Below are 24,830 nucleotides of genomic sequence, written 5' to 3'. Positions count from 1 at the left end.
TGCCATGCCTTTGTCTTTGTGCTGGCTGTCAGTACTGTAAGCACTAGGGCTTTATGACATAGGGCATGGTATGTACACACGCATACAGTGTAGAATACAGCCCATATGCATACAGTAAATATATACATATATGTGTGTATATGTATATATGCCTGTATAATTTATACGTATGTAAAACCTCATGAATTTTTTTTTATTTCATTGTAGTCTGTGTACCTTGGTTACCATTTAGTCCATTGTTGACACTTCATACCAGGTAATTCTCTGTAATGGGGGCTGCCCTGTGCATTGTAGAATGTTTAGCAGCCTCTCTGACCCCTACCCACTCGATGCCAATAGGACCTTCCTGCCCACCACTGTGACAACCAGAATTGTTTCCAGGCATTGCAAAATGTCCCCTGGAGGAAAATCTCCCCAAGCTGAGAACCCTGATTTAGCTCATGTCTCCCTTGGTCCTCTGGTAGACAAGGGGATGCTAATTAGTGAAGAGAGCAAATATTCAAAAGTCCTGCTGGGATCTATACCATAAGGATGGCTCTGACCTGAGATTTGAAACTATTTTCATGGCTTTCATGTATGGCATGTTTCTTCTGCACCCGACACAGTAGCTAAGTGATTTAGATCGCTTATACCTCACAAGAACCTGTAGAACAGCATCATTGTTTCTGTGTTACAGATGAGAAAAGTGAGGTGCACTGTGGCTTGTCTAAAAAGTCACACAAGTAACAAGTGGCAGAGAAAATGTGCTCTTCATCTTCATGTGAGTGTTTCCGAATCCCATTGGCCAGTTCACACTAGGTGGGTGTTGAAATCTCTGAGATGCATGGGACAGAAAAAAAGATTCAGAACCACTGCTCTGGCTCTGCCCTTCACTGGCTGATTGTCCCAGAATCACTGAATATGAGCATTAGAAGAGACCATCAGGATAATCTACCCCAGTGAGATATTGATCTGATCATCACACAAATAAATGTCTGGTGCAACCATGATGAGTGCTCTGATGGAAAGGCACATACGAATGGGGAAGAGACTGGGTTCTGGAGGCCCTTGCCCAGGAAGTGGATGAACAGGGGGTGGCAGGTAGGGAAAACAGGAAGCTATTACAAGCAGAGAGAAGCCTAAGGTGGCAGGAAGCAGGCAGGCTTCCAGGTTGGCTCTGCAGAAGGGTTTCTTAGGGTTGGTGGAAACCTAGAAAGGGACACAGGATATAGGGACTTGGAAGTCCTCAGGGGGTAGGTTGAGGGTTGGGAGGCGTGACCATCATAAAATTACAGAACACCATCCAATCCTGTCCCTCCTTAGGTAGAGAAAGAAATAGACTGGGAGAAGGCATGTGTTCTAGGACACACAGGCAAGGGGTTGGCAAAAGTGTCATGAGGACTCGGATATCCTGCCTCTCTAGCCATATTTCCAGAGACCATGCGCCTTCTCCATGTTCCCCAGCATAGACTGACCCTCCCTCCACTCCAGAAGGAGTCTTCCAACTCTTAGGGCTTTCCACTCTGTCCTAGAGAGGAATGAAAATGCTGTCCTAAGTCCATGTGCACCCTGAGTGCTGAGCATGGGACCATGCCACAGGAGCTGGCTCCCCCCAAAAAGGGGAGTCCAAGCTTGGGCATAAGCACTGGATCAGCAACCAGGAGCCCTGAAATAACCTCATGATCACAGAGGCAGAAGTTACAACATAGTCTACAGATCCGATCTGACTCATAGTTGTGTTTTCTTTGGCCACACAGTGTTCTCAGATGTTTTCGAGATATATGGCCACCGTTTGAAAATCAGATTTCATACAAAAATTTAGGTTTTGGGCAGCCCCAGTGGCTCAGTGGTTTAGCACCGCCTTCAGCCCGGGGCATGATCCTGGAGACTCGGGATCGAGTCCCATGTCGGGCTCCCTGCATGGAGCCTGCTTCTCCCTCTGCCTGTGTCTCTGTCTCTGTCTCTGTTTCTCTCTCTCTCTATCTCATTCTCTGTGTCTCTAATAAATAAATAAAATCTTAAAAAAAAAATTTAGGTTTCAAGGCACCTCAGTGGCTCAGTCGGTTAAGCATCTGCCTCGGGCTTAGGTCATGATCTCAGGGTCTGGGGGTCTGGGGATTGAGCTCCCACATGGCATTGGGCTTCCTGCTCAGCAAGGAGTCTGCTTCTCCCTTGCTCTCTCCCTCTGCCCCTCCCCACTAGTTGCTCTTTCTCTATCTCTTTCTCTCTCTCTCTAAAATAAAATAAATAGGGATCCCTGGGTGGCGCAGCGGTTTGGCGCCTGCCTTTGGCCCAGGGCACGATCCTGGAGACCCGGGATCGAATCCCACGTCAGGCTCCCAGTGCATGGAGCCTGCTTCTCCCTCTGCCTGTGTCTCTGCCTCTCTCTCTCTCTCTGTGTGACTATCATAAATAAATAAAAATTAAAAAAAATAAAAAATAAAAAATAAAATAAAATAAAATAAAATAAAATAAATAAATAAAATCTTAAAAAAAAAAAAAACATTCAGGTTTCTAGCCTGCATTCCTACGTGAGAACAATCACCTGGAGCTGTTGCCTGTTGCTCTTTGCTTTCACCAAGTGCCCACCCACCCCCTCTGTTCAGCCTGCCCGCTGCATTGCCCGCTGACCTGCAGTGGGGTCCGCTTGCCCTGTGCTGCCCTGCGCTGCCCTACAATAACGCTTTTAAAGATCTGCAGGCAATGACCTTGGACGGGGCCCTGGAGTCTTCTGTGGGCAAGCCAGCCAATGCCAGTTCCTTCAGCTGTCGCTCCTCTGATTCAACCCCCAGTCTCCTACCTGTCCTGTACCCTTTTCTGGCCACACTCCCCTAGGTCCATGTCCCTCTTAAATGAATGCATTCAGAAGTCAGAACAATGCTCCCTGCAGGGGCTGGTGGGGCTGACCTGGGCAGAGTTAAAGAAAGTTCTTTATATGATACACCATTAGTTTTCAACCTGGCAACCAGACCAGCAAGCACAATGTCAATCCAAATGGAAAGAAGCCTCATAACATACGAAACTGATTCTGTCTTATGACTCTAGCTAAATAGAATAAACCCCCGGGGAAAGACATCAGATCATTTCCTGAGACTCTATACAGGCAAACCTGGAACAATGTGGGAGGAATGACAAGCATCTTGAAACATTTTTTTCATTTATAAGTATAAACAGTGAGAAGAGTCTAAGAAAATACTTATAAAAGCCCTTGTAAAATGACAGTGCTCTAACTGGCTACTTGAAGTTACTCTGCTCCCTGAATGAGGGTGGACTGTCTTTTACCCTCTGAGGTTAAATCTGAATGGGTAGAAAATAAGAAAACAAATGGGGCTCTGGAAAAAAGCCCTGGCCTGTGAATCTGCTGCATTGGGGACTTCCTTGAATCTGCTTCTGACTACCCCAAGCACTCAGGTAGGACAGTTAAACCCGCCAGGCCCTGAGTGCCTCATCCATGGTAAAAGTATCGAATCAGATTGGAGATTCCATGAACCAGGACTGTGCATTCAAAACGTCCACTATGTTCAGCACCTTCCAGCCTTTTCTCCAGCTCTGGCTCCCAGAACCACTGCCCATTTACTTAATGCTCTGTTTAAAATTGTCTTCAATTTTTTTAAGGTTAGCTTCATTCCCCCAAACATCTATAAGACCGCAGATTTAATGTGTTAATTATGATTTGCATACATATTCAAGTAAATACTCAGGGGTTGAAATTTTAAATTTTTTTCTCCACACACTTCCTAAAATCATCCTATTTGGGATCCCTGGGTGGCTCAGCGGTTAAGCGTCTGCTTTCGGCTCAGGGCGTGATCCTGGAGTCCCGGGATCGAGTCCCACATCGAGCTTCCTGCATGAAGCCTGCTTCTCCCTCTGCCTATGTCTCTGCCTCTCTCTCTCTGTGTGTGTGTGTGTGTGTGTGTGTGTGTGTACATGTGTCTCTCTCATGAATAAATAAATAAAATCTTTTTGGGATCCCAGGGTGGTGCATCGGTTTAGCGCGTGCCTTTGGCCCAGGGCATGATCCTGGAGACCTGGGATCGAGTCCCACGTCGGGCTCCCGGTGCATGGAGCCTGCTTCTCCTTCTGCCTGTGTCTCTGACTCTCTCTCTCTCTCTCTCACTGTGTGCCTATCATAAATAAAAAAAAATTTAAAAAATAAAAAATTTTTTAAAAATAAAATTAAATCATCCTGTTTGCTTACGGCACTATAGGGACACCAAACTTGGGATTCATGGGTGGCTTTCAGGGAAACCCCTGAATACCCTAAAACTGTACACTAAGTTGCATGTGGCAGAGGGGAGATTTTTGGGGAGAGAAATTATATAAATTTGCCGTGATCCTCAAAGGTCCAACTCTTGCATGTAAACGCTGAGAACCACACTCTCCAGAACCTGTCAGAGCTTTCTGGAGAAGGGATGGGGCAAAAGGACGGTAGTTTCTAAATAGCTTGCCTGCGGCTCTTTTCAGCAAAATTTCTCCCCACCTTTCTTTCTCAATGTCTTCTAACTGACTAAGGAAGTACCTTTTGGTTCCTTGGTGGGGTGAAGTGGGATGGGCTTCTCCAGGGCCTGACCCAGCCTGGGAACTTGACCTGGCACAGCGTGACGCTGGCTCCCTCTACATCCCAGCAGAGGAGTCTCCGAGGTGCTGGAATGACAGCACCCTGAGGAAAGAAGAGCTTTGCTTAAAGTGATTTCGTAAACACTTGGCAAACTCCCCCAACACCAGAATCCTGCAGAGCACAGCTTAAGGAGATCATCACATTCTCTGGGGGAAGACTCAGAAACTCAACTCTGCGGGATGGTTGCAAGCAGAGGGGCAAGAATTATAAATGCTGTCCCTCCAGCAACTGCTTTGCCTAGCGGAACTCCCTGCTGCTTCTCCACCTGCTTGTTTTGCAGCTTGCTGAATCTCCATATGTCTGACCTAAATTCTTAAGTGGCTTGGATGGTCCCAGGCCATCACACCACAGGAAAAGACCTACGACTTTCTCAGGCCTTGGAAGTGATGGCAGCTACTTCATAAGTGGGAACATAGCAGCTCTAATGCATAATTTGCCTTGATCCTAACTGAACAGGGGGCTCCCTTAGAGAAGGGGTAGTGGACATGCAATAAACATGCAATGAATGAATGACAACTACTGCTCAGCGCAGTTTGGTGTGCCATAGGCAAGGATGGATAAGGTAATCAAGGAAAACTTCACAGCAGAGGTGATATTTGAACAAGGCCTTGGGTCAGGTGTAATTTTAACAGGAGAGTTGGCTATGCTCTGATGTGGTTAAACACAGGGGCTCTGGAGTCTGGTGTCTGATTGGGTTTGAATTCTGACACTCCGGTGTGCTTGGTGTGCCCTTGTGTTTGTTTCCTTGTGCACACCTGAGTATCCTCACCAACAAAATAAGGATAAGGACTGTGCATGAACCTCAGATGAGAAAACCACATAGCACCCTTTGCACAGAGCCTGAGCACACATTCCCTGGTAGTCCTCATCAGATCAGAGAGGAGATCAGCATCAGAGAGGAGAGTGGCATGGGACGCCCTAGAGCTGGGACTTGAGAGAGTGGAGCACGAAGCAGGCAGCCAATTTACCTGTGATTTCTGCAGCATTGCCAACACACCTGAGCTACTCTCCGCCGAAGCTTGCAATCCCACCAGCAGACTTCAGACTTCACTGTAGAAGGTCCACCCTCATGTGTCTCAGCAGGCTCTGTTCTGGTTGACTGCACAACCTCGTGCCCCACTCCCCACCCCTGTGGTCCAGCTCTGCACTTTCTCCTCTGATGGTGCCACCTGTGGCCATAAGGACAGAGTGTCCAGGGTCCAGCCATGGGATGCTCCTGCATCCACAGATGCAGATCCTTCTTGGGGCTGCTGCATTTCCCTGGGAGAGAGTGAAATAAGAGGCCCAGCAGCCACAGTGTCGATCAACATCAAAGAAGAAGTCAGAATGCAGGAGGAGCCACGGAATGGCCAGAGGCTGTTCCTGAACTTTTGCTCCTGGGTTGGTCCAGCTAGGCCTGCACATCTCTGGAGCATGTGCCCCTTGATGTCTGGTGGGCCCTGTTCATTCTTCACGTGTTTATATCATGTCTTGTGAATCAGATTCAGCTGCTTTCTATTTCCCTCGTGCACGGATATTACGTCCCGGCAGTGAGTATTGTATCTCTTATATAGGGACGGTGCCTGCCATGTAGTAAGGACTCAGGAAGGATTTGCCAAAAGTTGGAGGAATGCCTGAATGAGTATCCATGGTGCCTGGCACATAGCAGATGTCCCATAAACAGTTGTCAAACAGTGAAACAAGTGACTGAGGAACTGAGAGGCAAAGAGTTTGTGCAGGGAAGCCTTCCTGGAAGTGGCTTTTGAGCTCAACCTTAAAAGATGGAGTGGAATTCTACAAGGAAGGCTGAACAGCGGAGCATTCCAAACAGAAAGGACAAGCATCTAGACACGGAAAGCACTGGGAAGATTTGAGATTTGGGTTCGGCTGGAGGGCTGGAAACATAAAGAGGATTGCAGAAAGCTATGCCTGGAGAAATTTCTTCAGCCTTGCAGAGGGTCTCAAAGGCCATGCCAAAGAAGGACCACCTGCCTCCCCAGGCAGTGGGTGGCCAGTATAAGGAGGGGATGATGGGATCTAACCAACGTGTCAAGAAGATTAATGTGGCAATGCCTTGAAGATTGGATTTGAGGTCGGCAGAAGACAGAAAGCAAAAGTCTAAAACCAGAAATGTAGAGAAAGTATGAACAGGACCTGGTATATGGCTGGATGTTGATTGAAAACATGAACGGCAAAGAGGAGAGTCAGTGATGAAGTCGAAGTGCCCACATGGCTCATGGAAGGGAGAGATAGCCACTTGAGCAGAGAAGTCAGGAGGGACAGAAGCGGTTGGGAGTCTGGAAAGCAGACTAGAGCAAAGTCCACTCCGGTCTGTCACTCACATTCCTCATCTGGTGAATACCTGCAGACGTGCAGGCAGCAAAATCCCTCTGGCTATTGGAAACAGAGACTCAAACTCCAAAGACATAGAGAGGGTTGGAGAGATTTTGAGGGTTATCTTCATGAAAGTTCTCTCCAGGAACAGAGTCTACCCACACCTTGGAATCAGCATAGTTTCGAGAGTTGGGAAAATCTGACTTCTAACCCTGGCTCTGCTGCTTCTTATGTGTGTGACCTTCGACAAATCTCTGAACTCACGTGAGCCTCTATTTTCCATCTGTAAAATGGGAGAATTATAATAAATCAGTCTCACAGGGCTTTAGTGAGAAGTAGATAGCATACATACAGGAAGTCCCTAGCATGGTGTCTACTACCAGTAGGATACTCACTATACATCAACAATCATCAATATTCTTTTGTTGTTTTAGTTCAGACAGAGGTTGCAGATACAAATGCCCACCGGTGCTCAACTGGAAAGAGAAATAAATTAAGCCTAAAAGGAACTGTGGCTCTTTGCCTTCAGCAGATTCCTGCCACGTGGGAATGGCGATCTAGGTGTCCAAGATGTCCAATTTTTAAGAGAAATCAGAAATCTAAACTTTGCTGGGGATGGGGTGCTGAAATTTCCCATTTAAAAATTTAAATTTAAATTACAAAACAATATGTGGCAGTTCACACTGCATGGACCAAACAAAACATGCGTGTGGGGCTGGTGCAGCTCAAGGGTTGGCATTTGTGCAGTCTGAATTTTAAGACAGGCTTCCAGCTTGATGCAGAGATCCTGTGTGCCTCTTTGGAAGATAGAAGTGCCATGTCCTCCTCCTGAGATATTGGGCCCCCACCTCTCCCACATGTAAAAATGACAGGCTTGCAGAGGATGGCTCAATCCTGCCCAGCTCTACACTTCTGAGATCTTGAATATCTGATGATATGGAGTTTGGCCTTGACGGTGTTGAGGAGATGAGCTCTGGGAGGGGTCCATGGCTGGGCCAGCTGCTAGGGAGGCCAGGCCTGCCTGCAGAGCTACATGGTTATTTACCTACAATAGAAAAAGACAGAGGTAAGTCTGGCTGGAGAGCAGACAAGCAGGCTATCTGACCTGACTAGTTAAACCACTTTACTAAGAACTACAACTGAACTAGCTTTGAATCTGACTCTGTGTGTGTGCACACCTGCCTGCCTACACTGGGGAGGCTCTGAGGAGACAGAGGAGAACAGGCCTGAGTGTATATCTGCTCCATCTGTTTGCCTTTCTCAAGTTTGTTCCTGTGTGAATGGACCTTCCTAATCCCTTGTACTCATAGAGGAGGAAATATCAGCCATAGCTGCACTTCCAGAAGACTTCACAGCACCCCCTCCCCAGCAACCCTGGCCTCCAGGTCCCAGGGCCAGAATCTGCAGATTCTCGGCTCTAGAAGCAGAGTGGAAATAGTAGAGAATCCTATAGGTCAGCCTGAGTAGTAAGAGCCACCAGCAAGCTCAGACCCTCTTGCCAAGGGATAGCTGGCCATGCTAGGGTTCCGTAGTGAATAAAGGCCAGGTCATGCATGCCCAGCAGGGGTAGAAGAAAAACTGTCATTGTCCCAGCAGACCGAGGAGGAGATGCTGGGAAGGCAGGATCATCTTTCAGTGAGGTACTTGGTGAGCTCAAGGTGAAGATTTGATTTCTTCTCTTTATTGGGATATTTGACTTTGATCCCTGATTACTTTCTATCTCTGAACAGATGTATCCTGTAGCTTAATGGCCCGTGACATTTTAGATTCGCTTTCTTAGTAGCAGAATGCTCTCTTTAAATGATGTCTAAACCCCAATATATAAAATATGTTTTGGGTTTTTTCTTTAAGATTTTATTTATTTATTTGAGAAAGAGAGAGAGAGAGAGCACAAGGAAGGAGGAGGGGCAAAGGGAGAAGGGCAAACAAACTCCCCGCCTGAGCAGGGACCCGACAACGCAGGGCTCAGTCTCAGGACCCTGAGATCATGACCTGAGCCAAAGGCAGATGCTCAACTGACAGAGCCACCCAGGCACCCCAATAAAATATATTTTTGAATGAGTGATTAACATGTTCCTTAGTTAAATTGAATCTTTATTCTTTGGTGGCAAAGATGTTATTATCTTCAAAATCTCAGAAGTGGCTACAGGAAACCTGAGGGTTCTTTGGAGCATGATGGCAAAACCACTTACAAAGGCCACTCTTTCTGGGCCATCAGATCCTGAATGATCAGGGCTCATTGTCTCATCTTCCACAAAGTGAGACAAAGATGCAAGGCCACTGCCATCATGTTTCACAAAATCAGGTAAAGACAACAGAAAGGCATTGCAGCAGTGCGCAGCATTTTACTGATTAAATTGGAATAGGAGGGAACCAGCATCGTGTGTTGGAGAGAGAAACAGAGATGCAGAAAAAAATTTGGGCCCTGTGTTCTGGCTTGGGCTCTGCAGAGTGTGGGCTCTGTAGTCTTTTGAGAGTTAGCTCTCACTATGTGATGGTGGAGAAGCCCCTTCTTGTCTGCACACTCAAATCCCCTGTTCACGGGAGTCACTTCACATGAGGGTCTTAGGCTGTGCCTGCCACTCACTGTGTTCGGCACAAAATGTTGCAGGATCACAAAACCATTACAGATATGCTCAGTGTGGCACTGAATGGACCCGGCCCCCTCCTTACACCCACATTTCCATATGATGCTAAGAGTATCCTCAGACCAAGCAATGCAAATGAACTCTTGGAAGATTTCCAGGGATTTCAGGAGAGGCAGAAGGGCAGTGAATGAGACCATAGCTTAGAAGCCCTGGAGTCAGACCTAGCCAGCAGTCCGAGCTGTATCAATTGCCAGCTGCATGATCCCGGGCAAGCCACTTAGCCTCTTGCCCCCACCGTCTATAGACCGGGAACGACATGTTGTCCCCCTGGAAGCGCTGCTGGTTTACAGTATGAGGTAGCACAGGGCAGAAGGCCTGACCTACCTGCACCTGGATTCAGGTCCCTCCTTTTCCACTAATAAGCCAAGTGACTGTAAACCTCGGTGTTCTTATTCATCAAACAGGAATAACGATTAAATCAGACAATGCTTGTAAAACACTTTGGTTAGCACTGTACTTGGAATATGGTAAACACCCAGAAAAAAAAAAATGGAATGACCATACATAAGAGAAATCGAGGCAAATAGTGCCAAGTGTAGACAGAGAGGGGGAAGTGTTGGGTGATGCTCTGGAGGAGGACTGGCTGGCATCCCGGCCACACCCCACTTCCTGGGTAACCATTAGAATGGCTCTTCCTCTTTCTGGGCTGCCATCTCTCCATCTGTAGGAGTATGACATGGCACTCCATAGTCCGATGCTAATAGTCTCTGGTTTTATGTTGTTCTCTTAGCTTCCAGTTATAGCCCAAGGGAGGGAGCTGGGTGTCAGTGTCCCGGGTCCTACCTCAAATGTCTTTAGGACCAGGCACACATCAGGCATGAATAAAGTGAGCCATTGTGAGCATGAGAAAGGTGAGCCAAAGTGTTTGCAAGACAATCACAAAGCTGACCTAGTAAGCATGAAGATTTTTTACATCCACCAAAAAACGTGCTCACTCCCATTTTTCTTGAACCACTGACACAGTCTCAAATTTGTAGAGATAAGGAGCAAAGGGGAACCTGTAGTAATGGGGGCATCCAGGCCTCATATAGAGGTGGTGTCTGTTCTTCAGAAACGGTCAATTGTTGCCAAATAGGATAAAGGCTCAGTGCTACTAGATCTCCCAGATTTTCGAGGAAAGCCAGAAATCAGCTTTTGTATATATGAAATCTTCTGATCATGAAGTTGGCACATCATTTCCAATCTTTAAAAACTAATCTATCTGCACTCTACAAATTAAGCTCATGGATAGTATTTTGCAATCTCAGGTGGAATCAGTCCCTAAAACATATCAGCAGGTGTTGACTGCTGTGACTCAATGCTTCCCATCTCCATTCCCCCAACAGAACACAGATTCACTCTCCATGCAATGTATGGTATCTACGTTTGGTAGAACCTGAGATAAGTGTGTGACCCCATAGCAGTTCTCCATGACCATTGTTTTCAGACTTCAGGATTCATAAAAATCACTTGGTTGGGTACATTCCATCCTTAAGCATCACCCATAGAAATTCTGATTCAGCAGATCTGAAGTGGGCCTCAGGAATCTGCCCAGAAGGCTCCTAGACCTCCCTTTGGGAAACTGGTCTCAGGTGTAGCCAGGGGCTAGTGAAACGGATGATTGCAGGAATCCTGGCTGACATGGGTGCTTGGTACTGGGAGGGTGACCAACTGAGCCGTTGAAGCACCTGAAGGGACCCAGACTGAGGAGCGTTACTAGCCCCTTCCAGGGAGCATGGACAGAGTTGCACTCATGTTATTCATTTACCAGAGGTTTATTTTAAGAGTTCACAGAAAAGTAAAGGAGATAAGAAACCATTTGAACCACAGAGACAAACCCTGTGCAGGCCAGAATCTTGCTGACTGGATAGTTTTTCAGTGATTGTTTTGAGTGACTGGATTATCTCACGTGTCTGTAAGCAGTGGGCATCTGTCACTGCCCCCTCTGATCATGAGCACCATTCAGTGCCTTAACTCTATCTTACTGATCTCCAAGAGACAAGTTCTGACAAGTTCAGTGATTCCCCAGCCTGTTGGTCAGAGCGTTCACTCCATAGCTGCCAACCAGCCCAAAGGTGGTAGTTTTTGGGTCAAGCTACCATTCTGAATTGCATCACCTGTGGCCAGGGTGTTAAGGCCAATTGATGCTAAGCATGCTAACCTATGTGTCACGAGCCTCCTGGAAAAAAGCGGAGGGCTAGTAGGCTCCTTGCCTGGTCTACTTGCCATGATAATGGAGGTGAGGAAAGTAACCAAAATGTCCAAAGTCATAGAGGCTCCACGGGAGCACTCCACACTAGCTGGTGGCAGAGGCTACACCCAAAGAACTGACTGGCCTGTCGTGTGAAGGTACAGGCTCTGGAGTCACACTGCCTGGGTTTTGATTCCAGTTCCATCAATTCTCTGGCTGTGTGAACTTGAGCCAGTTATTCAACCTCTCTGAACTTGGGCTTTCCAGTTTCTCAATAATAATAAGACGGTTCACAAGAGGGTTGTGAGCGTTCAATGAGATCCTGGGTGGAAAGCCTTTAGAGGCTGGCGTAGAGCTAAAGATAATATTTAGTTTAAAAGAAAAAAAAAAGGAGAAACCTACAGAGAGTTTCCCTTCTCAGAAAAGAAGAACAGAACAACATTGCAAAAGGAAACCGGAGTTCTGAAGAAATATGTGCTATTATTGTTATTCTCTAAGGATAGAAGATAGGTGTGGACCAGTGGGGCTGTGTGTTGTGGTATGGGGTGGAAGTGGAAGGAGGAAGAGCCCTATATCAGTAGCACAGCTGGGTATGGGCCCCACTAGCCCATTTTTGCCACTAACTCCATGACCAACCACCAACCAGGCCATTCCTGGGCTTGGGCCTGACTTTCTCCATCTCTAAGATGAAGGGTTTGGGCCATCTGGGCTCAGAGGACATGTCTGGCTCTGAAGCTCTGGAATCCTGAAAAGATCAAGAATGGCAGAAGAGGAAGAAATGAAGACTCAGTCAGTTAACCTCAGATTCTAGAATGGCTGTTTGGGGAGGGCTCTTTATGGGAAACTTACCACAAAAGGTAAACTTAGGTGGAAATAACAGCCAGATTTTCTGGGATAACAAGGTTTAACTGGGACCTGAGCATGGTCTTCAGGAATGTGGAGGAGGATGTCACCTAGAAACAAGATGAAGCTGGTCCTGGGACATCCGGGGGAGGAGTCATTTTTGGGGTGACCACCCCATTTTAGGGTGACTGGTGGAGGAGTCTTCCCCATATGGCTTCAGGGCACATTCTCTAGCTTCCTTCAGGTGTCTTACCTTCATTCAGGTCAAATTTCATCTCCTGTGCACTCTCCTCCTGACTATAGTCCTAACCAGGCCCATCCCTAACCATCCAGTCTAAATCCTCCTTCTGCCATGCTCTAGAACCTTCATCTACACGGTTGCACGGCACACAGCCTGACATCCCATCATAGGTTCATGTCACTCCCCCAGCTATATACTTTCAGCTCCACCAGATAACACTTTCAGTGCTGAAACCTCAGCTCTAAAAACAGGACCTTGGACATAGCTGATTCTCAATAAATATTTGTGAACTGAAGAAGAAGGTGGGGGGTAGAAGGGGAAGAAGTAGGGGAGAGGGGAGAAGGAGGGAGAGGGGACGTTCCCACAATATAATGCTGCCTTTTGTCCTAGTGAACAAAACCTGAAGTTGAAGAATTAATCTCTAATGGTTAAAATTCCAAACTCAGCTCCCTAAAGTGGAAAGGAGCTGAGGGACCAGGTGATCTTCCCCTCACTCCTGGGAGGATCTCCCTGCACACATCCACAGGGAAGGGGGCGGGGGGCAAGGCCCTGGGGCAAGGAGACCACCGAGGATGCTGAGGTGAGAACAGGCATTCCATCTGGAGCGGACCCTGACCCGGAAAGGATCTCCCCCTGTACGCTGGAGGCTGTGTGCTGGCCTGGCCTTGCATGGGGCTTTGAAGGCTTGGACATTCAGGAACTGTCCTGAAATTTCCCCTCTTCCGCATCCAGGAGGCCTGTTAACTTTCAGGAACCGTTGATTGTCTAGGGAATATAAACAAAAGAACAAAGGCAAAACCAACTCATTGAAAGGGAAAGAATCTCAGAGTGAACTGCGCACAAAGCCCGCTCGGAATTTCAACACCCAGAGTGGTAGGCAGAAGGAACACCGTGGCCAATCCCGGGAGAAGTCCCGAGAAATCCAAGAAATTCCATCCTGCTTCTCAGTCCCTGTTCACAAGAGTTTTGTAGAAGGAACGTGGGTCCCCAGAACTTGAGCTGCTCCTTGCAAAGCAACCTTGGCTACTGGCTGCGCCCCACCGTTTGCTCTGTGACATCAGAAGGGAGACACCAGGCGGCTTGCTTTTATTTATCTAAATATGGTCTCTTTTCTGAGAGTGCTGTGAATCATCAGGGGGGTCTGGGGGCCAGCAGGGCATTTTTACTGGCTGGGTGACTTTTGGCAAGTTCCTTCTCGTTTGCGGGACTCAGTCTCTCCTTCTATAGAAAGAGAGATCTGGGCTACATTTGGGGACCTTTTTCTCTGTTCCTTTGAACCTCCTTGTCAGTGGCCTCAAAGACTTCAGTGTTTTTTTTTTCCCCAGCCTGTTTTCTCCCCACCCCTCCATTTCCCCTCTTCTTTGACAGATAAACTGTTCCTGATTTCATGTAAATTGCACCTCTCCCCTCAATGGGCACCCCCTTTGAATCTCCTCACAGATCCAAAGGTCTGCTGGTCAAATCAGTGCCTGGACCTTGGGCACCAGGGCCAATGGGCCCGCCCTTCCTTTCTCTCTCTCTAGAAGCAACGGCATCACTGCCTGCCTGTACTGCCAAGTTCCCCTCCAAGGCATGTGATAACAGGACACCCCAAAGGGGAAAAACTGCCAAGAAGGGCCTTGGGTCCTTGGCATTGGGTGAGAAGGTGGAGCTCTCCCGGTTATATGACTCTGGGGTTACAAAGGGATCCTTCTCTGCTAGATAGAGTCAACTTCCTTACCTATAGAATGGAAATAAGAACTCTCGTGGGCCAACTCAGAGGGCCTTTGTGAGAATGAGATGGGAAAATAGATGTGGAGGAAACCTTTGAATTGCTACTTAAACCCTTGGGTCCAACATTCTCAGTCACTAACCTGACCTCCTGCCCCCTCTGACGTGTTGTTTCTTCACTTTGCCCATCCTGTTAGCCTCTCCAGCAATAACAAGCAGTCCAGGGCATAGGCTCTGGAGTCAGACTGACGGGAGCTTCATGTTGACTCTCCAACTTCCCAGCTGTGTGTTCTTTAGCAAGTTAACCCACCTCTCTGATTCTCCATTTCCTCATCTGAAAGTGGGTTAAAACAGAACCTACCGCAAGGGTGGCTGTGAGATGGTGTATATAAAGAGCATCTGAAGCAGCACCTAAGATATGTCAGTTCCTTTTATAATTCGTGTTACCTCCTTGAAAACACCCCACCTGTTGGTGACAGCCCAGACACCACTGATGGGATCAGTGTAAGGCTCAACATAATTAATGCAACTAGTAATCATCCTGAAAAGTCAGTTCTCAAGCTGTGTCCACAGACCTTTGGAAGCCCTTGAGATCCTTTCCAGGGATCCACAAAGCCCAAACTAGTTGCAAGATACTACGTTGTCTTTTTCACTTTTACACGGATGGTACAGAAGTAACGGTGGCTAAAACTGCCAGCGCCTCAGCACAGATCCGGATCCAGATACAGATCCAGCTAGGGGCGCCCAGCTGTGCTATTCCTCATCATTGCATTCTTTCCCATCTGCACCACCTATCCAAAATAAAGAAAAAAAGCCTGATCCACTTAACACTGTGTTTTATTAGACAGTTAACACTGTTAATTTTATTAAATATTGACCCTTGAGTATACGTCTCAGTAATGTTCTATGTGACAAAATCCAGACAGGCAAAAGTCCTTCTGCTGGGCACTGCAGTGGGATAGTCATCTGGAAGAAAAACATGCTGGTGGTTGTTGGTCTGCAATAAGAATTAACTATCTTTGTCATGAAAACACTTTTTCACGTGAGAGAATGACTGACACACAAACTATGGTATTCAGATGTGGACATTTGGCAGACATTTTCTCAAAAATAAGTGAAGTGAGCCTGTTATTTCAAGGAAAATCACTCGAAATGTTTGTTGCCAATGATAATATTCCAGTTTCAAGTGGATTTTGGAAGATTTATATCTGCTACCATAAGCTTGTCAGCTTCCCAGTACTTAGAGATTGATGGTTATACTAATGAATGTGGCTATTTTTGGTAGAGTAGAATAAAATGTGCCAACATTTAGATCAGCATAATGCAGTGAACTGGTATTTCTCCGATCACCATTGCATAAAGTTACAAAATCATGCTTGGATAAAAGATCCACTTAAATAAAGTATAAGTTAGACCAGTGGATTCTATGTCATAAGATATGAAAAGTTCATTGATAAGCCTCCAGATTCCACATTGCAACTAACTTTTTAGAAACTACCTTTGCCAAGTTTTAGTGTAATATTAAAGAATATCCACAATTATCTGAAAGACCGTTAAAATATTTCTCCATTTTCCAACTATGCCCCTGAGTGAGGCCAGCCTTTGTTTACATCCTTCAACAAAACACACATTGCAACATTGCAATTAAATGCAGAATTGGAAGAGAATCAAATTGTCTTCCACAAAGCCAGATGTTAAAAAGATATGCAAAGACATAACACAATGCCATTTTCCCCATTTTTTTTTTTTTGGCTTTGAAAATCTTTCATAAAGATATGCTGATTAAGTTAACATGTAATGGGTTTATTTTTGAATGACTAATAAATCAAGATTTACAAAATTACTGTTTTCATTTCTTATATGGTAAATATCAGTAAAAATCATCTACATAAACAAAATCTATTTGTAATCCTCAACAATTTTTTGAGAGCAAAGAGATCTGAGACCAAGATATTTTAGAATCGCTACTATAAATGTCTGAGAGAGGGACAGACGGAGAGCAAAAGAGAGTAAAGAGAAGCTTCATGTGCCAACCACAGGAAGGGACAGTGCCGTGCAAGCTGTGTTCACCAGCTCATACCGGGAACATTCGAGAATACTCTGTCCACCTCTGAGTGCACACTTTAATAGGGATGCTGACAATTTGAACAGTACCCAAAAAGGGGAACTGGACTATTGAGGGATATGGAAACTCTGTCCCCAGAAGAACAATAGATAGAACTAGGTAAATTTACCCTGGAGAAAAAATCAAGAGAATAATCAAAACTACTGCTATGGAATTACAGTTACTTCTTCAAACCTCTGAAAGATTGCCAGACAAAGTGTAAACCACAGGGCTGTGGAATGGCCCCAAATCTGTGTTTTGCTACAGTAAGACTTTTTTTTTTCCTTTTTGATTCTCTAATTCTTCTTTCTTTCCTAAAATTTTGACTTGTATTTCCTTGATGATGAGTGATGTCAAGCCTCTTTTTTGTATCTGTTGGCTATCTGGATGTCTTCTTTGGAGAAATGTCTGTTCATGTTTTCTGCCCATTTTTTTTTAAAGTAACCTCTCACTCAGTGTAGAGCCTAATATGGGACTTGAACTCATGACCCTGAGATCAAGATCCGAACTGAGATAAAGTCAAATGCTTAGCTAATTAAGCCACTCAAGCCCCTCTCTTCTGTCCATTTTTTAAATTGGATTATTTGGTTTTGTGGGTGTTGAGTTGTGTCAGTTCTTTATATATTTTGGATACTAATCCTTTATCAGATATATCATTTGCAAACATCTTCTCCCATTCAGTATGTTGCCTTTTAGTTTTGTTGAGTTTCCTTCACTGTGCGGAAGGTTTTTATTTTTATGTAGTCCCAATAGTTTTTTTTTTCTTTTGTTTCCCTTGTTCCAAGAAACCTATCTAGAAAAACATCGCTATGGCCGATGTTAGAGGAGTTACTGCCTATGTTGTCTTTAAGGATTTTTATAGGCTCAGGTCTCATATTTATGTCCTTAGTCCATTTGAGTTTATTTTTGTGCAGAGTGAAAGAAGGTGATTCAGTTTCATTCTTTTGCATGTGGTTATCTTAAGGAAGAAAAGACAAAACTTTAGACGTTTCTCCAAAGCAGACATCCAAATGGCCAACAGACACATAACAAGATGCTCAAAATCACTCACATCAAGGAAGTGCAAATCAAAACTACAATGAGATATCACTTCACACCTATCAGAATGGTTAAAATAAAAAACACAATAAACAAGTGTTGGTGAGGATGTGGAGAAAAAGAAACCCTCATGTACGATTTATTGGTGGAAATGCAAATTGGTGCAGCCACTGTGGAAAACAGTATTGAGGTTCCTCAAAAAATTAAAAACAGAACTACCCTATGATCCAGTAATCATACTACTGGGTATTTACCAAAAAAAATACAAAAACACTAATTCAAAGGGATACATGCACTTCTAGTTTATTGCAGCATTATTTATAATAGTCAAGATATGGAAGCAACCTAAGTGTCCATAGATGAATGAATAGATAAAGAAGATATAGTATATAGACAATGGAATATTATTCAGCCATATAAATGAATAGAATTTTACCATTTGTAACAACATAGATAGAACTAGAGTATAATGCTAAGCAGTGTAAGTCAGTCAGAGAAAGACAAATACCATATGTTCTCACTTACATGTGAAATTCAAAAAAACAAATCAAACGAGCAAAAGAAAAATGAGAGGATGAGAAAGACAAACAAAGAACAAAATCTTAACTATAGGGAACAAACTGATGGTTACCAGAATGGAGGTGGGGGATGGGGGGATGAGTGAAATAAAAGTAAGGGATTACAGAGTATACTTATCATGATAAAAAAAATATATAATATCTTTTTAAAAGACAGAGGTTTAGGGATGCCTATGTGGCTCGGTTGGGTGTCCAACTCTAGATTTTAGGCCATGATCTCAGGGTCATGGGATCAAGCCCCATGTGGGGCTATATGCTTAGGGTGGAATCTGCTTGAGATTCTCTCTCTCCCTTTCCCTCTGCCCCTCCCTCACTCACATACACTCTCTCTAAAAACAAAAACCCCTAAAATAAATAAAATCTTAAAAGACAGAGGTTTAAATGTTGCCAGCTCCCAATATAGGTGCAAGTACATTGACTCCTAGTGTGGAGGGCAGGAGGGATAAGTTTGGCTGAACCTTGGGCTTTCAGTATCACTTATTCAAAAGTCACCAAATGGTTAACTGTGATGTTTTGTAAGCAGTGACAGGAAATAAAGTAGTAATGTAGAGAGTCCTAGAACATTTTCAATAGAAGATGTTAACAAGATTTCTCTTCTAGAAAGGGAACTTAAGGAAATAATCTAAGATACAGATATAAAATTATACACCAGAATGTTTGTCATATTATTTAAAATAATGAAGAACTGAAATACCCTTAATATCTAACAATAAATGAATAGTTAAATTATTTCTGGGGCATTTATGCAATAGATTATTTATCAACCAAATAGAAACCAATTAATAGATAAATACTTAATTGCATGGGAAACATGAGATAATGCTAAATTTCTAAAAAAAATAATCAAAATACCAAATCACATTTAGTAATTTATTAACTGTCCTTTTATTGAGTTGTTACTTGAACTATAGCAGTGGACATTTGGTGGTAGACATAGTCCTTGCCATTCTTTTTTTTTTTTTTTTTTTTAGTTTTTTTTTTTTTTATTGAAGTTCAATTTGCCAACATATAGCATAACACCCAGTGCTCATCCCACCAAGTGCCCCCCTCAGTGCCCATCACCCAGTCACCCCAACCCCCCACCCACTTCCCCTTCCATTTCCCCTTGTTCATTTCCCAGAGTTAGGTGTCTCTCATGTTTTGTCACCCTCACTGATATTTTCACTCATTTTCTCTCCTTTCCCTTTATTCCCTTTCACTAATTTTTACATTCCCCAAATGAATGAGACCATATAATGTTTGTCCTTTTCTGATTGACTTATTTCACTCAGCACAATACCCTCCAGTTCCATCCATGTCAAAGCAAATAGTGGGTATTTATCGTTTCTAATGGCTGAGTAATATTCCACTGTATACATATGCCACATCTTCTTTATTCATTCATCTTTCGATGGACACCGAGGCTCCTTCCACAGTTTGGCTATTGTAGCCATTGCTGCTATAAACATCGGGGTGCAGGTGTCCCGAGTCCCTGCTGTTCTATAGCTTAAGTTCAAATTAAAAAATAGATTTTAAACAGTTAATTATATAAATAATGAATTCAATGCCATTTAATCCCTATTTTAATGAAGAATCATGCAATTCTGTAAAATAGATTCTATTATTAAACCCATTTTCCAGATAAGTTCACTGGGTTCAAAGGTAGCAACAAGAGGCAGAGCTGGAATTCAGATCGCAGCGGCCTGACTCCAATGCTCAAAGTTTAAATAAATCATAAAGAAGGATACAGAGCTCTCAGAAGACCCATCCAGGGCCCCACCAGAGAGGACTTGGCCAGACTCGAGTGTAAGGAATAACTATGGGAAGAAGCAACCTCTACCTGCCATCTAAAGAATGAGCTGAAGTTATTTGAGAAGGGCTTCCACATGAGGACTTGGGGACACGTTCTGAGAATTGAAAGATCAGTGGCCCTTCCACATGTAATACTCCAGGAGACTGGGGGCAGGAGAAATGAGGCCAGAAGGGTAAGCAGGGAACTGATGATACATGGCCTTGAAATATGAGGTAAGATATGTCAAGCTTATCCTTGAAACTATTGGAAATCACTGAAGTGTTTTAAGTAGGAAAGCATCAGGGTCAGTTTTCCATTTACAAAATTTAATTCTGGCAACTCAGTGGAGAATAAGTTGAAAGAGTCAAGAATGAAGGCCTGGGGGTCAATGAAGAGGCTATAGCCATTTATCAGTAGGGAGACAATGGTGGTCAGAACCAGAACAGAAGCAACAACGAAGGAGAAAAAACTTCTGGGGTGTCCAGGTATATGTTTGGAAGTAAAGTTGACAGATGCAGAAATTAATAGAATATGGGGAAGTGAGAGAGAAGAAGCAGTAGGGTGCTGGGCTCACTCTCAAGTGTAGGCAGATCAAGCGATCTACCAAGGGAGGTGCTAGTCACTCAGAGAGGGAACACAGGAGTGGGGCAGATAATGAGCTCACTTTAAGACAAGCTGGTCTTGAAGCACCTTTGTGACATTTAGGTGGCAATGCCCAGTGACAGAACATTGTATCTGAAATTCAGATAAAGGAACTGAGCTAGAAGTCTGTATATCTGAGGATTGGGTCTTGGGACCAGATAAGATTCCCTTGGGAGAGGTGTGTCTTGAGAAGACAAGAAGGCCTCAGATAGAGCTTGAAGAACACCAGTGTGTAAGGGTGGGGCAAAAGAATAAGGCTGCAAAGGATGAAAAAGACGAAAATGAACAGAAAGGTAGTAAGAAAAATGCCTACAGAGGAAGTGTGGTATCCTAGAAGGCTACTAAGAGAATGATTCCAGAAGGAGGGAGTCGTCAGTAGGCAAGGAAATGTTAACTGAATTTAGAAATAAGGAAGTTGTCAATCACCTTTGGGAAGGCAGTTTCAGTGGCCAGATGGGGGTGGGAACCAGACTGAATGGTAGCTGAGGAACAGGTGAGTAGGAGGGAAGCAAGTGGAGAAGGCACACAGAGACACATGTGTTCCCTGGCTGAACAGGCAAGGAGAAAACTGGAGCAGTAGCTGGGGGAAAGCCCAGGATAAATACTGGTTCCTTCTCACCTCAAAGTTACACCCTGCGTAGATAAACTGGACCAATATCTGCTCAAGTGCACTAGAATTGGTTAGCCATGTTACTACTAGTCAGGAAACATTGATCTTCTAAGTCACTTAATTTCTCTAAGAAGAAAATGCTGAAAATAAAGATTATGGAGAACATCGCAACATGCCGAAGAAGCTTTGGGTGACCTTTGATTCCATAGTAATAATAAAAATTAGTTTTATTATAATAATATCAGCTAACATTTGCTGATCACTCAATGTATACTGTGCTTTGTTCTCAAGACCTGACACATATAACTCACTTAATCCTTGCAACAGGGGCCCCTGGGTGTCACAGTCAGTTAAGTGTCTAACTCTTGGTTTGGGCTCTAGTCATGATCTCAGGGTCTTGAGATCAAATCCCATGTCAGGCTCCAATCTCAGTGAGGAATCTGCTGAAGTTTCTCTCTCTCTCCCTCTGCCCCTTCCTGCATGTGCTCTCACTCTCTCCCAAAATAAATAAGCACATCTTAAAAAAAAGTAAATCCTCCCTACAACCTCATGTAGTCAACCCTAAATCCCCATTTTGCTGATGCAGAACCTGAGAGGCAGAGACTTGAAATAACTCATCCGCAGTCACACAGCAAGTAAGTGTTGGAGTCAAGATTCTATAGTCATGTTTCTCCCTGGCTTGCCCTAGGGACAAAGGAGAAAAAATAAATTGAAAGCGTCGAGGGCAGGAAAGGTGAAGTAATTCTGAGGTTGCCAGGACGCTTTCATTCCAGAAAAGTCCTGGCATGAAAGGAGAACAAACTGGTCTTTAGGTACTGTCAGTTCCTTTTTTCCTAGTGGCTCAGAAGCAGACAATGGTTTTCTCGGAGCCAAATGCTCTAGGCCCTGTTGGCACTAACCACATAATTATGTCCTTTGAAATTCTAGTTGTCTGATGGCTGGAGCACAGAGGTGAGCTGAAGACCACAGAGAACTACCAAAGAGCAGAAGACAAAAAGTCTTTAATGAGTGGTCCTCCCAATCTGATTGCGTATCTGCACATCTTCATACCATTTACTGAGTACCTCCGTGCTCGTGATCTCATTGGATTTCCACAACAAACCTAAGGTAGACGGAGTTCTGACTTCTGGATCTTTGCACATCCTGTACCCCCTTCTTGGAACATCCTCTTTCTCCTTTTTCTTCTGTTATTGCTTAATTATCTAGTTTATCATTTCCTACGCTTTGGTCCACTGACTTAAGAGAGGGAAGAAAAGTCAGAAAATATCTTTTGTTGCTCTTGGTGTTGGTTCTAGACTAAGTGAGCTTATGATCTGTACTTCTTCTTAAAGGGAAGAAATACCAATATCAGTCCACCTTTGGCTACCTGAGTACATCAGATATAGTTGAAAGTGAGTGAAATCTGTCTTAGGACTTTATGATCGTATCAGTCAGGGTTCCGTTGGGGGTAGATTCATTATAAGTATCATAGAATTAAAGATGTATTATAAAAATTAGACCTTCCTCAATTATGAGAGAAGTGGGGAAAGTAAGAGTCTTAAAAGCATATTTGAAGGGTCAAAAACAGAGTCACAGGTAATCTGAAAAGTCAAGAACATCCAACCACCAAAGTGGGTTCGCAGAGGGATAGTGCATGAAGTCTGTGGGAAGCCATGACCTCTCACACATATGGCCCCTGGTAGTCCAAAGATGAGCTGGCAGGCCCAGAGCTGCTGGACATCAAGAGGAAGAGCTAGATGAGCTAAACTTTACCAGGTACCTCTGCCCCTGTAATAAAAGATTAATGGCTACTGCTTCACTTCCTCCTTCCAAATCTTGTACAAGTTCCTCTTTTGCACAATTCTTGCCTAAGACCTAAAAGGGAACCATATGTCATCTCCAGCTAAATAAATTTGACACAGCAAAATCCAGCACACACCCTAAAGAAGTAAAAGGCAAACTGAAGTAAGGACACACTAGCTGGGAAGGAATGTCATATGAGACCACTGACTCCCCTTATGTCCCCCCCATACTCAGTCATCATATTCTATAGCTTCAATCTCCACAGTGATACACACATTCATCTTCTCTTCTCTCTCTCTATGCTCATCACCCAAGCTCTGCTTCTCCTCACCTTTTGTCTTAAAGATTGAACATCTTTCAAGTTCTTCACTCACTTTGCTCTCTCTGGCTTATGCATCTCTGGCACTTGTTACTTCTGCCTATAATGCTTTTCCCCTCTTTTATACTTCAGGTGTCCATTTAAATATCACTTCCTTCTGGAAAAATATTTGGATCTTTCGAAAAATCTGAGTTGGATGCTTCTCTCTTCTAGCACTTGTTATATTTTAGGTATTATTTAATGATCTGTTTTTCTCTGCAACCTCACCAACTAGTGCCTGGCATGTAGGGGCTCCAAATTACCAAATGATTGACCAACCGAATGGATGAATGAATGAATGAATGAATGATGTCTCCCCATTTCCAGTGTGTTTTCTCTTCAATATAATCTATATTCTACATTGAAATCACCTTTCTGAAAACCTAAAATCCTTCAGTGGCTTATCATTGCCAGTGGAATAAAATCCAAAATCCTCACCTGGGAATTCAAGAACTACCACATATGATCCATATGATCACAGCCTATCTTTTCTCAACATCTTCCAGGATTCTTCTATATGCTGCCTCTATATACCAACCAAACTGATACGTGGGTTATTCCCTGAGGAAGAATGATTATTTGTCATAATAATTTTAAAAACAGCTTTTATCTATTGAGCCTATATCATACACTAGGCACCATGATAAACATTATATATACTACATCTTACTGAATCATCACAATGACAAGCCATAATAAGGGACCAGGTTCTCATCTCTTACCATCATTCTAGAGAACACTGAAGCTCAGAAAGGATGTCATTTGCCCAAGATCACATAATTAGTAAATGATGAAACCAGTATTTATTTTTTTCTAAAGATTTTATTTATTTATTTAAGAGAATGAGAGAGGGAGAACGCACATGCACTAGCAGGGGGAAGGGGCAGAGGGAGAGGGAGAAGCAGTTTCCCACTGAACAGGGAGTCTGATGCAGGGCTTGATCCCAGGATTCTGAGATCATGACCTAGGATGAATGCAAGCACTTAACTGACTGAGTCACCCAGGTGCCCCAAAACAATTATTTAAACTCATGTATTATCTAACTCCAAAGTCAAGATTATAACCACTCCACTGTATCTGTAAGCAGTTGTCAATGGCCATTTGTTTAATTAATTAATAAAGTTCTTACCATAACCTGAATACTTTGAATAGTTTGTCACATTTGAATTCTCAAAACAGCTTTAGGAAGGAAAAACTATTATTCCCAGATTATAGATGATAAAAGTAAGGCTCAAAGAGGGGAAGTCACCTACCCGAGGTCACAGAGATCAAAAGGGGCAAAGCTGAATTTGTGTGCAATAACTGGACCACTGTCAGAATCATCATCACTGTAAATGAAGCGGCCCTAGTCACCCTCTTATTTAAGTGCCATTGCTTTATGGGTAAGGAGACAATTCCCAATCAGGCTAAGTGATAGCCCGATGA

General features: G+C 44.0%; 1 protein-coding gene across 1 annotated transcript in view; it reads left to right on the top strand.

Annotated features, from left to right (window-relative positions):
- ADRB2 (adrenoceptor beta 2) overlaps positions 1–24,576 on the top strand; it is a 55,430-nt gene extending 30,854 nt beyond the window's left edge. Inside the window, exon 2 of the mRNA XM_072756920.1 lies at positions 22,193–24,576. Coding sequence (XP_072613021.1) covers positions 22,193–22,200 — 8 coding nt within the window. The 3' untranslated portion in view covers positions 22,201–24,576. The remainder of the gene's footprint in view (positions 1–22,192) is intronic.
- Positions 24,577–24,830: the final 254 nt, after the last annotated feature.

The sequence above is a fragment of the Vulpes vulpes genome, chromosome 4, assembly GCF_048418805.1.
Source record: "Vulpes vulpes isolate BD-2025 chromosome 4, VulVul3, whole genome shotgun sequence".
NCBI lineage: Eukaryota > Metazoa > Chordata > Mammalia > Carnivora > Canidae > Vulpes > Vulpes vulpes.
The sequence above is the reverse complement of the archived record's forward strand: the minus strand, read 5'-3'. Positions and strand labels throughout refer to the sequence as shown.